At 37.7% G+C, this 22,217-nt stretch overlaps 1 protein-coding gene across 1 annotated transcript in view; it reads right to left on the bottom strand.

Moving 5' to 3' along the window:
- The window catches only part of PCNX2 (pecanex 2), a 153,124-nt gene that overhangs the window by 58,876 nt on the left and 72,031 nt on the right, over positions 1-22,217 (bottom strand). Inside the window, exons 19-22 of the mRNA XM_053936997.1 lie at positions 21,608-21,758; positions 17,323-17,464; positions 13,711-13,888; positions 1,384-1,494 (exon numbers count right to left, since the gene is read on the bottom strand). Coding sequence (XP_053792972.1) covers positions 1,384-1,494; positions 13,711-13,888; positions 17,323-17,464; positions 21,608-21,758 — 582 coding nt within the window. The remainder of the gene's footprint in view (positions 1-1,383; positions 1,495-13,710; positions 13,889-17,322; positions 17,465-21,607; positions 21,759-22,217) is intronic.

Here is a 22,217-nt window from a genome sequence, read left to right as displayed (position 1 = left end):
ATAATAAAAAGCTAGGCTAGATCACTTTAGCAATAACTCTGTAAACAAACAAAACTCTGGTTTAACTACTTTCCATTTTGCAAAATTTAATTGGTAATTTTATCAAGAGTAAAGTTACCACTGCAGAAAATATTTGCAACCAACGGGAAACTTGTTGAAATATAATCTTTGATCTTAAATGTTTTGCTAAATAAATTCATATATACTTCCCCAACAGAAATGAAAATATTTTTTGTTATGAAATTCTGGAAGGATTTGCTACAAATAACCTAAAACTCTTAGGACAGATCACTGCTTTTATAATGCTTTTCTTTTATAAGGAGACAATCTAAAACTTTCCCTCTGGGAGCTATTCTGTGTGCACTTTCCTCTCTCTGAGGCTTCCATTTACTCTTCCCATCTAGAAACATAAGCATTGTTACTCAACATTGCTTATGTTTCACAGCAAAGAGCAGACGGAAGAAATCCCTCAAGGGGAAAAAACCCCAACCCTGTGGGATGAAAGGGACAAAGACTTAAGTATGTATATCTAACAAACAGTACAAAGGGAACTTGTCAGTAGGTCTGAACTAGAACCACTTTGTCAACTCTTCTTCCACAACTTTATTTAGCAGGGAAGGAAGAAATTAAAAGTTAGTATCTGATAACGCCTTCAACATCAATATAGTTAAATTTGTCCAGTAAAAATGTTTTTTGGTTTTTGTTTTTTTGGGGTTTTCTTTCTGTATTCAATCAAGTATCTAACTGAATTTGAATTTAAATTGAGTAATTTTTGTTCTAAAAATCCATTATATAGTTTTTAACCCTTCAGACAGGTCATTTGGAGGTCATTGAACTCTGTGTTTTACTCTCCGTATCCACAAACCTGTAGACAGCCCTGGAACAGGCACCAAACAGACTGCTTCTGAAGGACTGCTTTGGTGCTGACAAAAATATATTCTTATTCACAAAACAGAGTGGAAAGCCTAAAAAGGAGAATATTCCTCAGCACCCCAATGAAAAAATTTACATTAAAATGTAAAAATCTAGCTGCTTCTAAAATTGAAAAAAAAAATCAGGACAGTTGCAGCAGAAATTGGCTCACCAAAATTAATTTATATCTGACATACTAACTAGAAACAAGTGAGAAAGAAACTAATATTTGAGAGCTCAGTCAGCCATAAGCCCTGCAATATGTCTGTCACAACATTTCTTTCTGGATGCATCAAAACTCAGTGCTGAGGACTGGGGAAGTAAGTAATCTGCAAATGTGGTGGGGTGGGAATAAACACACCAGGTTGAGTCAGAGTTCAGTTCAGCTTCCCAGTTTCAGATCCTATGAAGCCAAAAAAAAAAAAAAAAAAAAAAAAAAAAAAAAAAAAAAAAAAAATATTTATAAAGGATATGAGGTATTGCAAAGAGCTGAGCGAAAACATGGAACGATGACCCCCAGGCAATCTGCCAGGGAGCAATGTATGCCATGATGAACTGCAACTTCAGCAGTAGGTCCCACAGCTGAAAAAAAAAAAAAAGCAAAAAAAGAAAAACATTGTCACTTTTTAGGCACTGAGATAATTTCAAAACTAGTATCTGAAAGAGACATTTAAAAAATGTGCCCTGGAATAAACATGAGATAAATTATGTTGTATTATTAGCTTTCATAGGTATTAAGGTCTTATTTCAGTCAGGCATTAAAATATATTCTTCATTTAAAATTCAAACTTGCAATGAGGTACATTTTTGACCACCGTACTGAGGTAGTTCCCAGATTACCTTTCAGAAGTATGTCTGCTCTAATTAGAAAGTGGGAGAACAGGTTCTCATATTCACTGACTATATATGACCACAAGTGAGACAGTTACAGGAGAGGAGTCTCCAGGAGAAATTGGATACCATGAACAGAGAAAGTTCAATGTGTGACATGTGGCTGTGCACATGGAAATCAGACTTACTTCTCAAGAATACAACATTCCCATTTTTTGACTTAATGGGAGAAGCTATCATGATGTAAGCATATGCACGGCATTAATAATGAATTGTAGTTGCATTTTCAAGACCATTGCATCATAAAAACATTGCATAAATATGAGCTTTTATTGTTGTGCAGTACAAACTGAAAACCACAATGAATTTGCTTTTGCTTCCTGTAAAATACGCTTGGTGCTGCAACTAGCAGTTTCGGATTCAAGAATGATGTGTACTTTTTCCCTGGAATACATTTTCCCCCTTGTCATTTCTCTTGGCACCAGGCCAAAACAGATCTTATGTCTCATCTATTGCAGAGTGGGTTCCTGACAAACTGTCAGGAAAGATTTGGCCATCAATAGACATTAGTGCTCAACACACAGAGAAGTTGACAGTGAAACAGGAGTATATGCAATATTTCATGCTCATATAGCAAATATATGTTGAATTTCTTAGAGTAATTTTTTTCTGGGTTAGTGAAAAATAAGACTTTGCCAACATCCTGAAAGACATTGAGACTGTATCAATACTTGTATATTAAAATGCTTCCAGGGAATGTTCTCAAGCACTGATATTGTGCATATTTTTAAACTGTTAGAAAGGCATCTGGGAAGGTTCTGGTCTGGCCCAGCTAACACTCTTCCAAACAATCTCCAGGAATCCTTTTGAACGAAAACCCTCCATGGTTCATTTCTAGGTGGCAATTCCATACCTGCACCTTGCATAGAGACTGGGAGAGTTCATCAGCCCAGACACAAGCTCCCTCATGACAGCTGGCCTCGGGACAGAGCACAGTTCTGGGCACACTTCATGTACAAGCATGTTGGCAGTCAGAGAGGACACACCTTCTCTGGCCAGCTCCTTTCACTCCTCCTTAAGTCACCAGCCCCAAAATCCCACTTGGCCATCTGTATACACAGTGGCAATGCAGTTACAGGATGTTTCACTGAGCTTCTCCACAGACTGTAGTAAATAATTGCATATCAAGTGTGAGGGAAGTCAGAATCACTTATAGCATTGACCTGTTTTGGTCTTTGTGCTACAAAACCATCAAACAGCAGCTGCTAACTCGGTACAACCAGTGTCACCCTAGCTCCAGTTACAACTAATAAACCTTCTAGGTGAGATGCAAGCAGTGATTCACCCACTTTCTTTGCTTTGGCATGACTCAAATTAAGAGCAATACACAAAGTATAGATTACACTTACTTTGCACAGATATACTATTTAAAACCACTAAAGCCCTGATAAAAAGAAGCTGTTACAATCCCTTCAATGCACAGCCTGGTTACCCCTACTTAGTTTGAGAAACTCATACCTTGCTAACTTTGTTTTCTGTCAAAAATACTACACGTGACTTGCAGACTGCAACATTAAAGTAGGCAAGTAAAACAGAACTGAAACTCAAATGGACATTTATTTATTTCAGTCTTATTTAGCAGGTTGTGGGGTTGCTTTGTTTTGCTTCATTTTTATTTATCTGAAACATCACAATTAACAGCTGGAAGAAAAATTTTATCTGCAAAAAGATTTAAGTGAAGGACTGGAAAAATCTGATGACTTACATTTGAAACTTCAAAGATTTAAAATGGCAGCACAACCCAGCAAAGTTCTGCCAGTTACAGATTGACATCACAGAGTCATAAATCACCCTAGCTGTGCTCAAAGCACAGAATTCATCAAAAGGTTTTCAAATCTCAAATAAAACTCGGGTTTTGCATTTGCTAGGAAACCAAATCCAGGAGGACACCCTTCTGGCTCCTTGTTCCAATATATAATTTTCAGTTGTTCTTTAATATTTACACCTTGCAAAACTTGACCCATGGAGCCCAGGTTCCCTGCTGCATCTAACAAGTCCTACTACTTCTGCATGAACTTGCTGCTGTTTCTTCCAACACTTTCCTCTCAGCTAACACTTCGAAAGACAGGCAAAGGACCTCATTTCCATTCACAAGAACATGAAGCAATAATGCTTTAGCGAACCTCTCTTGGTTTTTGAAAGCCTTACAACACTGCACTTAAAAGCCTGGAAATCTGTGATTTTCAGGCTACTGCTTTCATTAAGAGTTGTCAAGTGCCTCTATTACTTCTTAAATCCCTGCTTCCAGGGCATGTTCTGCAAAATGCCTTCAGGGTAATATGCCATTAGCATTTTACACCTCTAACTATAATTGCTAAAGGTGATGTCATCTACCAACTACAACACTGAGATTTAGGAAAGGAAGACTTGGCTTTACATTTTCTCTTTTTCATTTTGCTAAAACGATCTGAGAAACTGTTTCTCCTTATCAGTTTCATCCAATTTGCAATGTGCTTCCTCCTACATCTGATAGGGGAACTCACAGAGCTTTTCTCACAGAAAGAAACTGAAGCTGCTAAAATTGCCTTCATAAATAGGGGAGGCTGAGCTATTCTCATTTCAACTACAACTAGCTGCATTTCAACCTTCAGTAATCTGAAGACATGAGCTAAAGAGGAAAACCTTCATCTCTTTTAAATTGTCAGAAACAAACCAGAACGAATTAGAAAGAGAGAGAAAAGGCAAAGCCCATCTGGAGCTGAATCTGTTGAGGAAAGTAAAAGGAAACAGAAAGGACTTCCACAGGTGTATCAACAGCAACACACAAACTGGAAAAAAACCCATGGACCTGCTGATGGATGGGGCAGGGAACCTGGTGACAAAGGGCACAGGGAAGGCAGAAGTGCTCAATGCCTTCCTTGTCTTGGTCTTTACTAGTGACCCTTCAAGCCAGAGGCCCCTGAGAGCTGTGAGGAAGCGTGGAGAAATTGGGACAACCTACATAGCAAAGGATTAGTTAAGGGCACATTAAACCAAACTAGAAAAAACCTACTTCCGTGGAACCTGATGGGATACCTCAGCCATTCTGTGGTTCTGTGAAACACAAATTATCTCCAGTAGAGTTCTGTTTGAATGAGGGTGAGATGCAACAGTGCTAGATACAAAGAGAGAACCTTCCCATCTAAAGTGAAGGTGAAAAAAACAGTCTATGGTGAATTTGAACCCTCTTTTCACAACCACTTGCTTAAACATATATTAAAGATTAATTTTTATTTAAGACTTCTGCATCTCAGTTTAGAATGATTTATAAAAGAATATTTGTATTAAGCCTGATTAGATTGTCAATGTTTTCTATAGTTCAATAAGCAGAAACTATTATATGTTTATATATTATTTAAAATATATATAAATATATATTTTTAGAGGGCATAAAAGTTCTAATATTCCTAGATATCTTTATGCATGTGGCAGTTTTACACAGTAAACCTTTTTTAAAGTCTTTCATAAGGACTTTAAATTATCAGCATGTTTGGTGAATTTAAACCAGCACATTCCCACTACCTTCAAGTAAAAGTGCAGAACATGCATCCCTCTTTCATGTTCATTTTATGTGGACACACATTTTGTTTTATTCATCCTTAAGTCTTCTATGAGTTCTGAAGCCTCTACAGACTTCTGGTGCACCAGAGAGCTATAAAGAAAGCAAAGGCAAAGACTCATCTTCCCAGGATTTTCTTTAAATCTGGTTATTCTCACTTAACCAAATTTAGGTACCATTGCAAGCTAATTTAATGGAAATTAGTCAACATACATGAAAAACTAAAGATTTGTGGAGTCTGAAACACCACTAAAATGGTATCTTCTTTTCTCAGTTTGGTATATTTTAATGAACTAGGCAGAGATTAACACCTGAATTTAAATGATTCAGTGTGAGATGGAGACTATGCAATGCTCTCAGCTTTTGGCGGCCCTTCTATGTGTTTGGCACCTGCCGGGATTCTGTGTGGGCAGACTTCTTGGCAAGTCTGGGACTAAATAATGCATAAACATTAACATTTTCTTGCTAAGTTTGATTTTTTTTTCTGTGTGTTTAAAAAACTGTATTATATATACACACATAGGTTTTAAACAAAAATAATGGTCATATATATATATAGCTATATGCTCTACATGCAACACAAATTGAGATTTAAAAAGTTAAGTGCCGGAAGAAATTACTTAGTTTGAACAGGTATTTCTTTATATTACTCCTTAGATTCCTCCTGTGACCTTGAGATTATTTGAACTGAGACTCTGAGAGGAGTATTTACTTCTTCATGTTAAGGTAATTCTGATCAAGTGGAAACTCCAGCTTTCAGAATTAAATTCTAATACCTGATATATTTTTATTTTCTTTTTAGTATGTCAATAAAAATGAATATACATCAAGAGGGAAAAGCTGTAAGTATGCATGCATTTAAGGACATAAAATTAAACTTGGAATAATTTTATTATTGTTCATGGCTTTGCTTTGCAAATCATTGACTTTTGGGTTTTTATTTAATACCATTTTAACAAACTTCGCCTACGAAATCCTGTAAAACAAGATTTTCTGGAGCATTAGCTTTAGTAAAGGTTTTTAATGCTTATGTTTTAAGTCATTGTGACATTCTATGGTGTATTTGGACAGCTGTGTTTGAACCTACAACAAATACTTTCTAGGATGTCTTTATGTGCACATGCTTACAGACCCCTGAAGCCTTTATACAGTGGGCTCCAAAATCATTGTCTAATGCAATACATACAAGAGGATCAAAATATAATCAGTCCAAGTCTCTGACATCAAACCTTGGAGAAAAGAATATATTCCTCAAGCACAACACTGAGCACTTAATAGTGACACTGTACAATACAGGCACGTTTTAGGCAGTTTGAGCAGCAAGCTTTGAAAGCCTTACAATTGAAGTTAAATGTTAGCCAGACGTAATTATGGTAAGGATTATGACAAGAAGATGATGATAAAACCTAACAGAGCCCTGGATCTGCTCATGCTGCTTCTTCCTACATTGTCAGCTGATAGCAAGAGCTCAGGGAAGGAACCTGTGGCACTGTAAAAAACCAGACTTGCATATATCCCAAGGTGGGCAAAAAGGACAAGATCAGAGCTCATCAGCTTAATATGAAGAGGGCCAGACAAGCAAAATACATCAGTGCAGCTCAGAGTGCACTCATCAGCTGCACTGATTCAGGCATTTTCAGGAAAGCCTTCACAGGCATGGATTCTGCCAAGACTGTATCTTCCCAGAAATTTCCTTTTCAAAAGGACTGGGCCCATGCAAACCTCATGTAGTTGAACAAAGCCAAGTGAAAGGTCCTGCATCTGGGTTGGGGCAATCCCAGGCACAAATACAGGCTGCTCAGAGAATGGATAAGCAAGCAGCCCTGTGAGAAGGACTTGCAGGGTGCTGGTGGATGAATGGCTGGACATGACCCAGCCATGGGCACTCCCAGCCCAGAAACCAAACATGTCCTGAGTTGCATCCAAAGCAGCATGGGCAGCAGGGCCAGGGAGAGGATTCTGTCCCTCTGCTCTGCTCTGGTGAGACCCCACCTGGAACCCTGCATCAGCCTCTGGGGTGCCCAGCCCAAGAAAGACATGAACCAGTCGGTCCAGAGGATGGTCAGAGGAATTGAGTGCCTCTCCTATGAAGAAAAGGCTGAGAGAGTTGGGGCTGTTCAGCCTGGTGAAGAGAGGGCTCCAGGAAGACTTTAAAGCAGCCTTCCAGTACCGAAAGGAGACCTACAAAAGAGCTGGAGAGAGGGGCTTTTTATAGGGGCCTGAAGTGATAGGAGATGTGGGAATGCTTTTTAATTAAAAGAGATTTAGATAAAGTATTAGGAAGAAATTCTTCACTAGGAGGGTGATAAGGCACTGGAACAGGTTGCTTGGAGAAGCTGTGGATGCCTCATCCATGGAAGCATTCAAGGCCAGGTTGGATAGGGCTTTGAGCAACCTGATCTGGTAGAAGGTGTCCCTGCCCATAGCAGGGGAGTTGGAACTCGATATTTCAAGTCCCTTCCAACCCAAGCCATTCTAACATTCTGTGGTAAAAGTGGGCATAAGAAAAAACACCAAGTTTGCAGTACTCCAGATTTCTCTTTCAGCGCCTATATCAACACAGACAGAACAGGCCTCTATCAGCACGAATGCACATGAACATAGACCTCAGTGGATACTGAGCCATACTGACCCAGGGAGTGGGTGTACATCTCCCTGAACCCCCAAATGCACTTGCCCCATTCTAGAGAAAATTAAAAAAAAAAAAAAAAAAAAAAAAAAAAAAAAAAAAAAAGAGAGAGAGAGAAAATGCAAATTGGGAATAGTGTAATGAATGAAGTCTGACAAAGAGGTCAGTGACAGAAGGCTGAATGAAAAATCAATTAAACCATTCCTCCAATATTAAGAGGAAACATGAACTGTACAGTGCCCAAGAGAGTTAAGGAGTGTATGGAAAATACCACTGGGATTATCCTGTCAAATATCAGATGTAGCTTTGGGTATTTTACTTGCAGAAAGTGTCTTGAAAGGGTTTATATGCCAGATACCAAAAGCTGAGGAAACAGCTGTGAGCCAAGAGGGTACAGATGATTAAGACATTGGCTTTCAGTATGCACAAATGGCAAGGAAAAGATTAAAATATTAATTAATGACTCAGACCCAGAAGCTCTGAAGTGAAACATCAGATTTAGAGAAGGATGAAAAATCAGAAGAGGAAAGGAAAGAGTGAGGCTTTTGAATGATAAGTCACACCTAAATCAATGAGACATGCCAACTAACCAAGAGCTTTATTGCCACAAAGGCAATAAAAAGATCCAATAGGTTAATTACTTGACTTCAACAAAGCACCAAGAAGGTCAATGCACTTGGCAACACTTTCTCATAAAATGAAGGAAAACAAGATGACGCAAAATTTCTTTCCTGTCCAAGGGATTGTGTTACAGATGTTGAATGTTAAGCCTGATCAACAAACATCTGCCAGGTTGCTACAAACTGGCTGCATTAGCTGCATCTACTTTGACAAAGATCATCTTTCATAAACCTGTGGTCTTGGATACTGTATGAGAAAGAAGTATACAGAAAGAGAAAAAATTCTTATAAAAACGTGGATTTGTTTTTAGCTGGAAAATGTATTCTGGGAAAGAAGAAAAAATATCAAACAGGGAAATTGTATATTTAAGTGAGCTCAGCAGGGATAAGAGTACTTAGGCAAATAAATTCAGTGTTAATGAAGGCAAATTTAACAAGCTCTGCTTCATTGATTATTTTGCCTTATGCATGAAGACAAATTCAGAACCCTCAGAAGACTTGATGATAAGAAAATACAAGGTGATTTCATATTTTTGTATTGCTAATTAGTTCATATACACACACAAATTAGGAGGCCATTAAACTACGTGACAGTAACATATAAGAGAGTGAAAGAGCTAAGAAGTTGTAGTCCTGTACATTAGAAGGTTAATGGCACTTGGGCTTATCATTCCCATTCAGATCCATATGGTAGATGAGTGTGTAAGCTAAGGGTGGCTCACTCTTTAGAGCTTAAAGGAAGCTGCAGAGATCTGTCAAAAATCCATATTCCAAAATACAAGTATAATTTTTCAGTTGTGCTGTAGAGATGAAAAAGTTGCTGGTAAGAGCCAGTTTAGCAGCATGCTCCCAGTAGTGAAGGGACTGGCAAGAACCCCCCACTAGGCTTTTGTAGTAGCCAAGAGTATACTACAGCCAGGAGCATCCACAGCCACAGTACAGAGGTTTTTGCTGTCTTTGCTCCTTCAGCTCAACATCAGCCCTGCTTGAGGTTCCAAAAGCAGTTCAGGGAGATACTATGACTCCTTCCCACCAGCAAAATTTAGAGGATGCCTGTGGCACTGGATGAAACGGAAAATCGCATTTTTAACAGAGCACAGCAAAAGAGCCTGGGACAAGTCTTGCCTGAGAATCCTTGTTAACATTCAGCCAGTTCCAAACTGATATCCCTGCTGTCTGACTGATTTGCATTCACTTCTACTTCACACTTAAATACTGGTTCATTCTTGAGCAGCTACTCCAGACACCCTTCAAAAGTATCTGCCACAGAAGGCAGTGCTGGGTCCATTACTGTTTTAGTTTTCGTTTGTTTTTATCACGCTGAAGAAAAATGGACTGGATGAGCTGTATCACTTAACCATCCATATGCTCTTCCTCTGAGAGCTTTTGCATATGTTAGAGCTTTTCCTCAGTTAAATATTATGTCAGTAGACAGCAAAAGAATGGAAGAAAGGTCCATCTTTTCATCAGTTCCAAATAAACTACTCAAACCATTTAATATTTCCACTTTTTTTTTTACTCTATTACAAGAAAGAGTCTCAGATTTTTTCCTAGTGTTAAAAGTCTAGGAAGAAATCTTCTAAGTCCTATTATATCTTTGCTATGCCTATGAAGAATATGTTCTTATTTTTTTTGTGGATTTCCATTTTCACTTAATATGAACATTCTTATTAACCTTTGCACTGACATTATCTCCTAAAACATCCAGGGAGAACAACTGGCTCATTTGAAAATTTTACATGGAGTCATGTAGACCAAGACTGTCTCAATTATCTGGTTTGACTTCCTGCAGAATATACATCAGAGCATTACACCCATGCATGTTTAATGAGCAACCACAAACTTTTAAAAGGCCATTCAGCTCTGATTTAAAGATTAGAGACAACAGGAGTTTTGGACAGAAGATCCCCAGGTTGTAGGGATCAAGGACACAACTTGGTCTTGCTACATGGGAAGTCTTAGTTTAAGAAAGATGGAGAAGTCCTGTTTCACTTGAATTAAAAGCTGCAATCATTCTCAAAAACAAGTAAGAAAATATTTCCTAAATGTCTATCTTGCTGACTTCCCAAGGCAATTTGAAATACAAAATAGCACACTCTGCATATGCCTAAATCAACATTTAGTGTTTTCACATTCTGTAAATTGTCAAAATGTAAATAGCTAATCATTTTTTTAAAAGAATTGAATTAACTGTGTCACATTAGTAAGTCCTATGATGTTAAAAAGACAAAAAATAAAAAAATTCTCAGGAATAGAACTGAGTAGACTCTCTTGTTCTCTGTGTTACCTCAGTGTGGGTGTTTTGGCTAAGAGAGATGAAAATCTGTGAGCAGCAATTCGGACTTCCGTGTCCCAGCTTGCTCAGGGAGCAGTATGCTCATTTGGAGTTTCTGATTTGACTAAATTACATTAAATTAACACCACAATTGGGAAAACAAGGGAAGTACAATCAGTGAGCTATTTAGAAATACTCTATCAAACATTATTAGCAAAGACGTATTCCATATAATCTGCATCAAGAGTGACTAGTGGAGTTGTGAACGCCTGTTGAATTGAGATTCTTTCTTCCCCAGCACCTTGTAGAAGAAAAATATTAGCATCATGTTTTGAAAGCGTGCAAAGCTTTTTATGGGGTAAGCTTGTTTAAAAATTGCCATCACTATGACTAAGACAGTGCTTCTAATGTTCCCTAATTAAGAGAGTGGCAAACTGACATTTTCAACCTGCAAACAGAAATCAGTCATGGCTGTGTAATAAACTCTGCATAGCTAAAGGTGACAGTAATAGACAGTATTTCCGATTTTGTTTGTATTTTAAAAAGTAAGTGCAAACATAAAAATTACTGAAATACAGACAAAATCTGTGAAGACCCATAAAGCTGTTAGGAACAAAGGTAGATGCAGCTTGCTTAGAGAGTATAGTATGAAATAAACACACATCATCTTTATCCTCAAGTGATCATATCCTTTGCTGAAGTTCCACAACGCTGAGCTAATTAAAGCTCAAATCTTAATTAGGGTAAAGAAAAGTTATGCCCTTTACAATTTGAAATTAAAAGGTATTAAATTGCTATCATCTGCAATGCAATTTTTCATATTGGATCTAATGATTATTGTGAAAATGTGCATGTGCTTTTGTAATATAAAGAATTCAACCGTTTGACTTAGAATAATTAAATGGAACAAGGACAACTCCACTTGCTGAACTAATGACCTGCAAAATTTCAGATATTGTTAGATATGAAGATGGAAGATCAGTCCTAAAACCACATTTTCAATACATGTCTGCAGTACAGCCCTCAGTCTAGTAGAGCAGTAGTTATTTTAGCAAACATCTCTGCTTAATTTAATAAGCATCCTTAATTATCTCATTCTCATTGCTAACACTAGTCTTTCTACTGTGAACAGTAGCTCCAATCTACCCAAGTAGCTGTAAAAAATCATATCTCTTTCTTACAAAAGCATGCAATAATTCACAGCAGTATTTTGTGATATGCTCAACATTTTCAAAAGAATTAAATAGTGGAATTTTCAATTCAGGCATGCTAATTTTTTGATCCTGTATAGAGGTTTTTAGATAATGAGTTTTAGGACTAAGTAAACCATCATTCAGACATGGGACTTCACAATGATCAACTTCTCTGGAGACAAAAATTTACCCCTTTCTCTAGGGAACACGGTAATTAAACAAATACTGAAAAGTGGCATAATGCGAGCAAACCCTGCATCGCCTTCGCTGGTTATCTTTCACTCTAAGCTAAGAAGCTTAAAAAATTACTCTAGTCCTGTTGTAGGATAAGAGTATGGTGAAGGGGGATCTTGTTAAAGCAGAGTTTCATCTCTTCTAGTCCTCTTCTTCTGCAATTCTTCCCCAGCCCTTGCTTTCTCACCCCAGCAGAGAGAAAGCAGAACAACAGTTCCGAGGGTGAAGGCTCGAAGCAGGTGAAGCTTCTGCTGGAGTGTGGTCCAAGAGTTCATCAAAAAGTAGGAGCTCAAGTTACCTCACCAAGTTGTGACTCCTCCTTTCTCACCCTCCCTTACAGCAGCACAGAAATAAACCAGGAAAAACATTTAATTTCTCCTTCACTCTTTCCCTAAATGACTGGGAACTCCCAACATAACACCAATTAACTGGACCCTTCTATCAGAAGCCTGAAACTTCCAGATAGGCATAGACAGCAGTATGAGCTGATGCTGCTTGTGTAGAAAGGCTAAATATCTCCACAGCACATGCAGCAATCAATATGGAACCATGTCTTTCTTCTCTCACCAACTAAGGGATGCTAGCTGGGTCATTCTGAAACATATAGTAGGAATATTTTAGGTAAAGAAACCAAGCAAAGAAGCCTGAGCAAAAAGAACCAAATAAAACAAAGAACAACAAAACCAAACACCTCACTAGAATTACCCCTGGACAAATGCTTTCAAATCTTCAGTACTTTCCCATGTTTTCTCAAGGTATCAGTTAAGTCTAATTCTTTCAGTGAAACGCTTTAGATTCCAAATAAAGACAGGGTCTTTTCTGACTGATGCAGAAAGGGTTTGGTAGTTTTTTTAATAAACTCAACTGGAGCACACTTCAAGAGTTAACAATGCAATAGAGAGGAAGGAGCACTGAGGTTAAGGTTAAGGATCACAAGGATAACAGACTGAAAATAGGAAAAGAAAAATGTTAAGGCTGACATTAGGAAAACATTTATTATCATGAGGGTGATTAGATAATGGAATAATTTCCCAAAGGAAGTTGTTGAGTCAACCACTAGAGGCATTCAAAGGAAACTGAGATAAAAACACCAGGCGATTGATCTGGAGGGCAGTCCTGCACTAATGACCCAAGAGGCTCTTTTGAACTCATTGAGGATTCTCTTCTTGAAAACAATTCTGAACTTTATATAGCAACACGTGAACAAAAAGTAGATGAAAAACATCACACAAAGCCTGAAAAAACACTTAATCAAAGCCTTTTTTTCAATTTAACCGATTTTTTTCCTCTACAATACCAACAGTCTGAGTCTAGGTATGCATTTACTACTTCTAAAAAGTCCTAACACGTATTGATTAGCCAGTTGACACTGAAAGTATAATTTTTCCCAAAGAAATTATAGGAGCTCTAAAACTCGCCTTATGAAAGACAATGGACATCATGAAAAAATCCAGCAAGAAATTTTCTGAAATGTCTCTGTAGTCAAATCGGAAGAAGATCACAGTAAAGCTCAAAGTAACAAACTGATTAATGGGATTACAGAATGAGGAGCGGAGGAGTTTCATCCCAGCAACTGTTATCAGGATAATGTCACAGCTGTAAGAAAAGCAGAGAGAAAAACCTAATCAAGTCATACGGCATTAAATTAAGAAGCTCTTAAATACAAATATCTGTACCAGATGTATTTTAGACTGCTATGCATATCTAAATCCACATATTTATTAAAAGGATACAGAAGTAATATCAGAAATCATCACATTTATTTTATGTATGTGAAATTTTGTATTTTTCCCTTATCATTATGACATATTTTTAAGTTGTAAAAAAGAGCAAACTCTGTACTAAAAAGAGTAGTAATGATTACTAAAACCCAAGAATCTAGACCAGACATTTTTATATCCCTCTTAAAATAAAATTTCAGTCCACGAAATACCTTGGCACTTTCATTAACACATTACCGTAATTTGAAAAAAAAGAAAACCCTTAAACCCATTTTTTTTTTTATTACAAGAAATTTCACCTGATGACAGAATTTATAATTTTACTTGTAATTTCATTATGCGCTACCAAAATTCTGGATAGAAATACACATAGATGTGAAGTGTTTGAAATTCTTACCACTGTTCTTGATCAGAAAGTTGACTATTCTACATAGTAATTAATCAGATGAAAAGAAATTGTGTTGCAACTATGTGTTCCAAAATGTGGGGACTTCAATGTATAACGAGTGAGAAAGTAGGCCAGGTATTTGCAAAATGCATGGAAGGTTCTCCTTCATCCTGCTGCTAACCAGGAGAATACCTGCTGCCATGACTGACACTTGGCAGGCTAGAAAGCTCTCAACAGGTTTTCAGCATCCTAGCAAGATTCCACTTTTCCAGGTTGACTTTATTTTATGTGGCATTTTTGTCTATCTCCCGTAATGCAGATGCAACTTTGTTTTGAGTGCTGGTCATTCTAAAGAATCAGCAGGGCATTACTTTGGAATGAAACACCAAGCTGACCTTATTTCCCACCTTGTCAAAGCTGTTCTTTTCAATTTGCCTCACATTTCTGAATGGAAAACCTAATGACTAAGCTAAATAGATTCTGAAGCCAACAGAAGCCATCCCAGTGTATCCTACACGAACCAGATGTATTTCATTTGTATTTCATTTATCAGAAAGAAGAAAATTCTTGCAACATGGAGATTTTTTCACATGGAAACTTACAGATTATAGAGCAAAAGGAAGACTTTTTTGTCACTGTGCCTGCTACCATGATGAAACTTTCACCAAAAAATGACGCTTTACAAAATAGTACATTCAGAGATAACAAAAAATAATTTGCTTGTTATTCCTTCTTCTTTAAGAATACTGCCACACAAGGTGCTTTTCCTGGAGCCTTAACTCCTGGGAAAAGATGTAAGGGAGCATGAGAAGGAGGGGCTGATGCCTCTTTGGCAGGTTACAGGGGCAGGCACTGTCATCATGGGTCCTATTAATAACCAGCACACCAGGGTCTGGAAAGCTCAAGCAAACTCCTGACTATAAAGGAGCTGTTCTGCCTCCTCAAGAAGCAAACTGCTGCAGTCCTTTAAATCACAAAGCAAGGTGAAGCTTCTTTAAAAGATAAATTCAATTTGAGGAAAACTTCAACATCAAATCCCACAAAATGTACCACCTCAGACACTTTCAGATACAGAGTGGGAGAGTCTTCCCTTCCCTACAGCATGATGCGGTCTGATCCTTGGGTGGTCAATAACTAAAGAATGTTCCAGCAACAGAAAACATGTATTTATGCATTAAAACCCTCAGTAACACTGTATGTCGAAGTAGCAAGGAGAATCCAGGATGCCTTGTGGGTTTATGGAGTTCAGAAAGAGGTGGGATATGAAGATGAATGCTTTGCGTGTGGCATTTGGATGGCAGCTGTAAGGAGAATGTATTAAAGTGGAGAGCCAAAGGAAAAGTGATATTGGGAGTTTCATGCATAGACCAGAGTTACAAGGAAAAGGAGAAAGCAGGTTTTACACAGGTGATCACACAGACACAAGGGGGATGGGGAAGGAAAGGACTGCTATGGTATTCCCCCACAGGCCAAACAATCAGAGGCAGACAAATGTAATTACTTTCTTTATCTCAAGACTTGTGGGGGTCTGACTCATTTCTTCTAAACACTTGAGGGAGGTGATACTTTAAAGTGCAATCTAGCTTGGAGGAATGACTATGTAAAAATAGCACCTTCCTAACCCTACATATTTGCTCTGTGCATGTATTCAGTCACGTCTGCTAGCTAGTAACAAATGGCATTCTGACTACTTTTAATTCTCCCAGCCTTGCAGAACTAAATAGAGGGATAAATGTGGATTCAGTGTCACCCTGGACAATACACCTGAACTCTTGAAGCACCTTGGCTGTAGCATCTTCCAAGTGCCTGGGGGGAAGAAAGGTCAGTGGGGAACTACAGAGGCTATCAATGAGTGACTCATGAGAGTCTCTCTGGAAAAACAATTGTCTGGGAGAAATATGCAGAAAATTTGACTAATGCCCTAGTCCAAGTTTCAAACTAAGGGGGTTGCCTAAAAGCAGGGGCTGCCTTTTCCTTATAGTTGTGTAGTTCCTAAAGCTGTGTTGCTCCTCGAGAGAGAAATAATTAAATCAACATGCAATTTTTACATCAAAGTTCTTTTATCTAATATTTGAAATTAAGAATCTGTATTATTATGGACACCAAGGAACTCTCCCCCACCTCCCAGCAGTTTTTCTTGCTACTGGAACATTCCAAGGCTGTGTCTTTGTTTTATCATCTGCATCCTCTCATTCTGATAAAAAGACTGCAGAAACTGCTCACTGGGGATACTGCAGTCACTAAGCCTGCTGCGTATCTGCAATAGGCAAGTCACTGACTAAAATACCATAAAAGGCTGTCTGCAAGGATCATACTGTGAGACCATGGATCAGCACCACGAGTTCTGCTTAATATCTAAGACATCAGACTTCATCAAAACCTGTACCCCCACCTTTTTGAAACCACTCTTAATGCAGAACTACCCACCTTTCTACACTGTTTAGTATTTCATTCAGCCTTAAAAGACTTGTGTGGTGAAGGTTCTGATAACTCCTTTGGGAGACTACAGCATAGTGTTAAAAATTCTCAGTTAGGAAATGTTTCCTGATATCCAGCCTAGATTTCTCATTTTCATCTGATTAATTCTAGTTACCCCACTGAGTTTATGCCCATCAATCACCTGCAGCCTGATATAGTGTGTCTTGCTTTTAATTGATATCTAGATCTTCCATATATATCTATATATAGCTCTTTAATCTTTTAATTTCAGTCTCTCTCACTGGAGACATATTTTGGTGTGCTAAGGTAGTTTTGCATTTTTCTTGCAGCAAAGCCAATGATTATTGTATTTTGAACTAATACGCATGAAAGCAAACTGTGACAAGATTACAGGCTTATTTAAAAACAAATTCCATTTCTCAGTCTTCAGTCTAAAACCAAATATTCTACTAATCATATGCTTTGAGTTATAATCTACTTACTGTGTACCAAGTTTCTTGTATTTACTAATTGAGAAAGCATCAATGGTGAGTGCATTCAGTATTATGGCTGGATATAAAATGTATTTCTCAAAGCACTGTAGCCACACATAAAGCCTTTCAAACCACATCAAATGAGCAGCATCTGAAATGGAAATTCAGATAACAGATCGTGTTGTCAAATCATCAGCATTTTTTGCACTGGAGTACTATAGAAGACACAAGTTAGCTCAAATTAATAAATATAGTCAACCAACTAATTTATGAAACAATGGAATTCATAATTCTTTGGCAATAGAGAAATCAGTTTGCTCTCTGAGTTTAGACAGTATCTGTTTTGCTGCTTATAATTGCACTCGTGAGACACATTCAGAAACAATAAAAGATAGTACATAGATGCTAGTTTTTACATCATCCAATTATTTAGTCAGTATATTAAATAGTATTCTCAGTGGATGTAATGACCCCAGAGAGACCCTCTCCAGCTCTGGCACTGACCTGCTGAATCACCTACTCACCTAATCACCTGCTTAATCATCAACTCCGTGCCTCTACTTCCTCATAGTAGCAAAATACTGTTCATTAGAATGTAAATTACCATTGACCTCACTGATAAATGAAACAACCCCCTGAGATCTAACAACTGAAGAAATATTAGGAGCTAGAAACTGTCATAGATGTTTCTCAAAACATTTAAACAGACATTGTAAGAAGTATCTGCCAGGATCACATCTCACATCATTCCTCTCTAAGGAATAGCTTTTTCTTTTTTGCAGTAGACTTTTCTAACAATACTACAGTGCTTACTGTGAGTATTAAACAAGAACCGAATGCTCCATGCAATTCAGCTGCTATGAGAACTTAGGTGAACTGAGTGCAGAAACACTTGTGCACAGACAAAAACAATGCCTTTTTCCTCAAAGCTCAGCTAGACAAGGTTATTGGAAAAACAGTGAACACAAAAAGGCAGAACTTGGTATTAACTCAGAAATAAAAATGCCAGCTACTGAATCTCCAATAATCATCCCTGCAAAATGAAAACAATTATATGCAGACAACCCCTCTTCCATACACACCTTTTCAATGACAAAGAAAAGATACTGACTCAGTGGATTTCTACGTTCTAGAGGCACAGTTGTATACTGCATAGGCTAAGACAAAGATCTAAAACCAATCCTTCTGAATTAGGCTGAAGTCATGTTTTGACAGTACTTTAAGGAAAGGCAATGCTCTTGCAAAAATCCCCCTTCAGAAAATATAAACAACTTCTGTTTCTTGCTATAACACAGAAATATTTCCTCTTCATTACCTAAAAGCTACCTCCTAAAAGTTCATACACACAGAAAAATGTCCATTTTGGAACCTAATTGTTTTTCCCCATTCCTCTTTCCTCCTCCTGAGCTCAAGAACTTCAGCCATGTCCAAAGCTGAGCTCTGTGTAAGAACTCAGGCTTCAGTAAAGAGATAAGCATATCACATAAACCAAACAGAAGGCAGGTGCAGGAGCAGAGAGAGATCTGTTCAGACAATGGAGACAGAAAAAAGAGCTCACATTCAGAAGGGGCCCCAGGGAAAGACATGGATGATTTGAAAATGGCTTACACAAACCTGTGGGGTACAAAAGCAGTAGTAGGGAGAAAGGAAAAGAAAAAATAGCCTAGTATATCAGGGTTTCTTTCTCATTTACTCCTGCACTAATTTCTACACATCTATATACCATAAGCTCATACATCCTGACCTAAATATTTCATCCTGCAGCCAGCCAAGACAATGACAAGTAATAACTGAGTTATCTCACAGGGGCCTCACAAGAACTGGTCTGATAATTGCTATTCTGTGAAACACCCTAAAGTTCGAGGAGCTCATCCAAAGTCTGTGCAACAAAGCCAGTAATAAACTTGTGGAATTGTCACTGCCAGTTGTTTGTCTAATTGCAAGTAGTCATTTGTCTTTCAATAGCATTACCCTTGTCAAAAAAAAAAAATAGATTAGAATTAAAATCTATACAGTAAAAACTCCTCACAGACATCTTGTGTACTCGTCCTTTCATTGTCTGCATCTGACAACTACGGGGTACTACTGTCCTTTTTCCAAGTTTCTCTTTCTATACAAAGAGAGAACATTTTAAAGTTCAGTTCCTACATTTTTTATTACAGGACAAAAGAAAGAAGACAGCCTGTCTTCTATCAATCTATCTATCAAAGGGATTACCTTTTCCACAGTCTGTCTCATCTCAGACATGATAAAAAACTTCTGCAGCAGCCTAAGGGACTGAAATATTTTTTTTTTCTTTTTTTTTTTTCACTCTTGTTTTCTATCACACAACACCAGCTACATTGCAATACTTAGATCCCAAAGTACAGGAATGTGCCACATATAAATGAGGACTGCAAAAGAAGCAAAAAAAGCCTGTTCCCCACAGTAGGCAGCATGAGAAATGCAGCTGGATCTCAAAACAGAAGGAAACCCATCTGTGGAAATCAGTCCAGCAGGTCTCTATCTTCAACCTTTTCAAATGCTGAGTCACTGCATTTAGGAAAACAATGTTTCTTTGACAAATGAAGACAGACTTAATCAAGAAAAGGCAAAGAAATCCTACAGTGGTTATTTATAATTAAGTGCTGAAACAAACAGTGCAACTTGGGTATTTATCAGAATTACTGGTTATCGGGGACAGGAACTCCCAGACACTGTTTTCAGCTGGGCATGGTGCTTAATAATATTTATATTCTATTATACCTTCCTTGGCATATTGCAATAAAAGTTAAAAGGCAACCTTCAATCAAGTCTCTTGGGTACTTCAATGATACCCAACCCTTGTTTGGAAAGTAAACGTTTTGAAACACATATTTTTTTTTTTAAATAAAAAATATTTAAATCCTTCATGTATGGTTTTTCAGAGAGCGATCTGCATTCTTTTGTGGTCTAGTTGAAGAACAGACTGAAGTCCCTCAACAGACTGTTCTGCAAATGCTGTCTTCCAACACTTCAGAAACATATATTGAGAATTATTACGGCGTGGGATCCATCAAGAAATGACAAGCAAGCTTTTGGCTGGTAGCAAAGGCAAGAAGAGAACTGGGGTGGAGGGAGGAAGCTTTACTTTGCAAAACACATTGCCTGCTTCAGAAATAACTCTATCAGAACAGGAAATCAGATCTCGACATACTAAAATATTGACTGGTATTCACATATATCAAGGCACCATCCACTGAAGCCAGCAGACATCAACAAGAACAAATCTTAAAGAAAATTTCAGTTCTTTTCAATTGTAATGTTTCTCTAAAAGTGTTACAATTGAAATTAGAACACTTAAATTGCACTACATTTGCTAACACATCAGAAAGTAGAAAAAAATCTGCCTCAATTTCATCAATCTTTTAAGTTTTTAAATTATGTAGAATGCCAATGTATTAGGCATGAACTATACCATGTAAAGCAACACAGCAAGTAACAGTACTGTAAAGTAAAACAAAAGGCGGATCAGACAGTGGCTCATGAAAGATCACATAGAAGCTGTGAAATTACTAAGGGATGGGAACATTCAACATATGAGGAGAAACAGAGAGCTGGGATTGCTTAACTTTGAGAAGAGAAAGTCTTGGGGGCATCTTATGAACATCATAATCAACATCAAAATGCTGCCAATCTTTCCTGATTGGCAGCATTTTTAGGGTATAAATGCCTGATGGGGGAAAGTAAAGTTGATGGAGCCACTCTGTTCTTGGTAGTGACCAGAGACAGGACAAAAGAAATGGGCATAAACTGAAAATTCATTCCCACAAAAAAACAGTACCAAAACAAATAAATCACAAAAAAACTCCCACAAAACCAAAAAAAAAGTAGAAAAAAACCCACCAAAATCCACCCAAAAACCACAGTTTGAAGCAACTTTTCTTACTGTAAGGATGACTGAATGCCATGTCCAGAAAGTTTATTTAGAGTCTCTGCACTTGAAAATATTAAAAACTGGACATAACCCTGAGCAACCTGCCCCTGCTCAGACCCTGGTCTGAGCAGGGGCATCAGACTAGACAATCTCCAGATGTGTCTGCCCAGCCTCAGCCCATCTGGGCAGTGGCCTGTTAAGACAACTCCTACAGGTTCACAGATCTGCTGGTGATGCAGTGGAAAAATTAAAATGATCAGATATGTGTGCTACTCAGAAGTAAAAGGATCATTTATTCTCCCAGCTCTGTTACTTCTGGATTTTTTATTTTTAGTTCTTCAAACCAAGGCAAGCTGGAAGTCATTGAATCCACTGTTTAGAAAAGATTGTCTTACAAACCTCTCACTTCCCGCTGCTGGTGCTCTTTGCTTTTGAGTATGGGGTGGGAGATCCACAGCCAAGGGTGATGCTTGCGGAGCTGAGGAAGGATGTAATGTGTTACAAATCCCACGGTCCACGCTAAAGCAAACAGCACAATGCTGAGAAATGGCTGGGCCAAAGCAGAGAAAAAGGAAACAGAGTTATAATTCACACACATTTTTTTTAAACATTTTTTAACAGTTTCCATAACTGTATTTTTGTGCAAATTATTTTTATTCTTATGTTCAAATTCTTGACGCTAGGTGAATATGGATTTTGACATATGTGTTTTACACACACAATTAACTATTTTTTTCCTTCATAATTGGAGGAAAAAAGGCAAAATGTCAGGCTTATTCATTCTGTCTTCTGGGTTCCATATCGTAAGAGCTGTTTAAGGAAAGAGATGTCAAATAAGTAATACTGAAATTAATACAAATATCTAGAAACAAACTGTTTTGCAGCTATAACAGTCTTATCATAACCAGTAAATGCACTTCCATTAACTTCTCTTCCCTCTTCTATTCTTTCTAGTTAAAGCACCCTGTGGTTTTCCATAAGAGACATAATACCTTAGAGGGGGAAAAAA

This window comes from Vidua chalybeata, chromosome 3, assembly GCF_026979565.1.
Source record: "Vidua chalybeata isolate OUT-0048 chromosome 3, bVidCha1 merged haplotype, whole genome shotgun sequence".
Taxonomy (NCBI): domain Eukaryota; kingdom Metazoa; phylum Chordata; class Aves; order Passeriformes; family Viduidae; genus Vidua; species Vidua chalybeata.
This window is presented reverse-complemented; position numbering and strand designations above follow the sequence as displayed.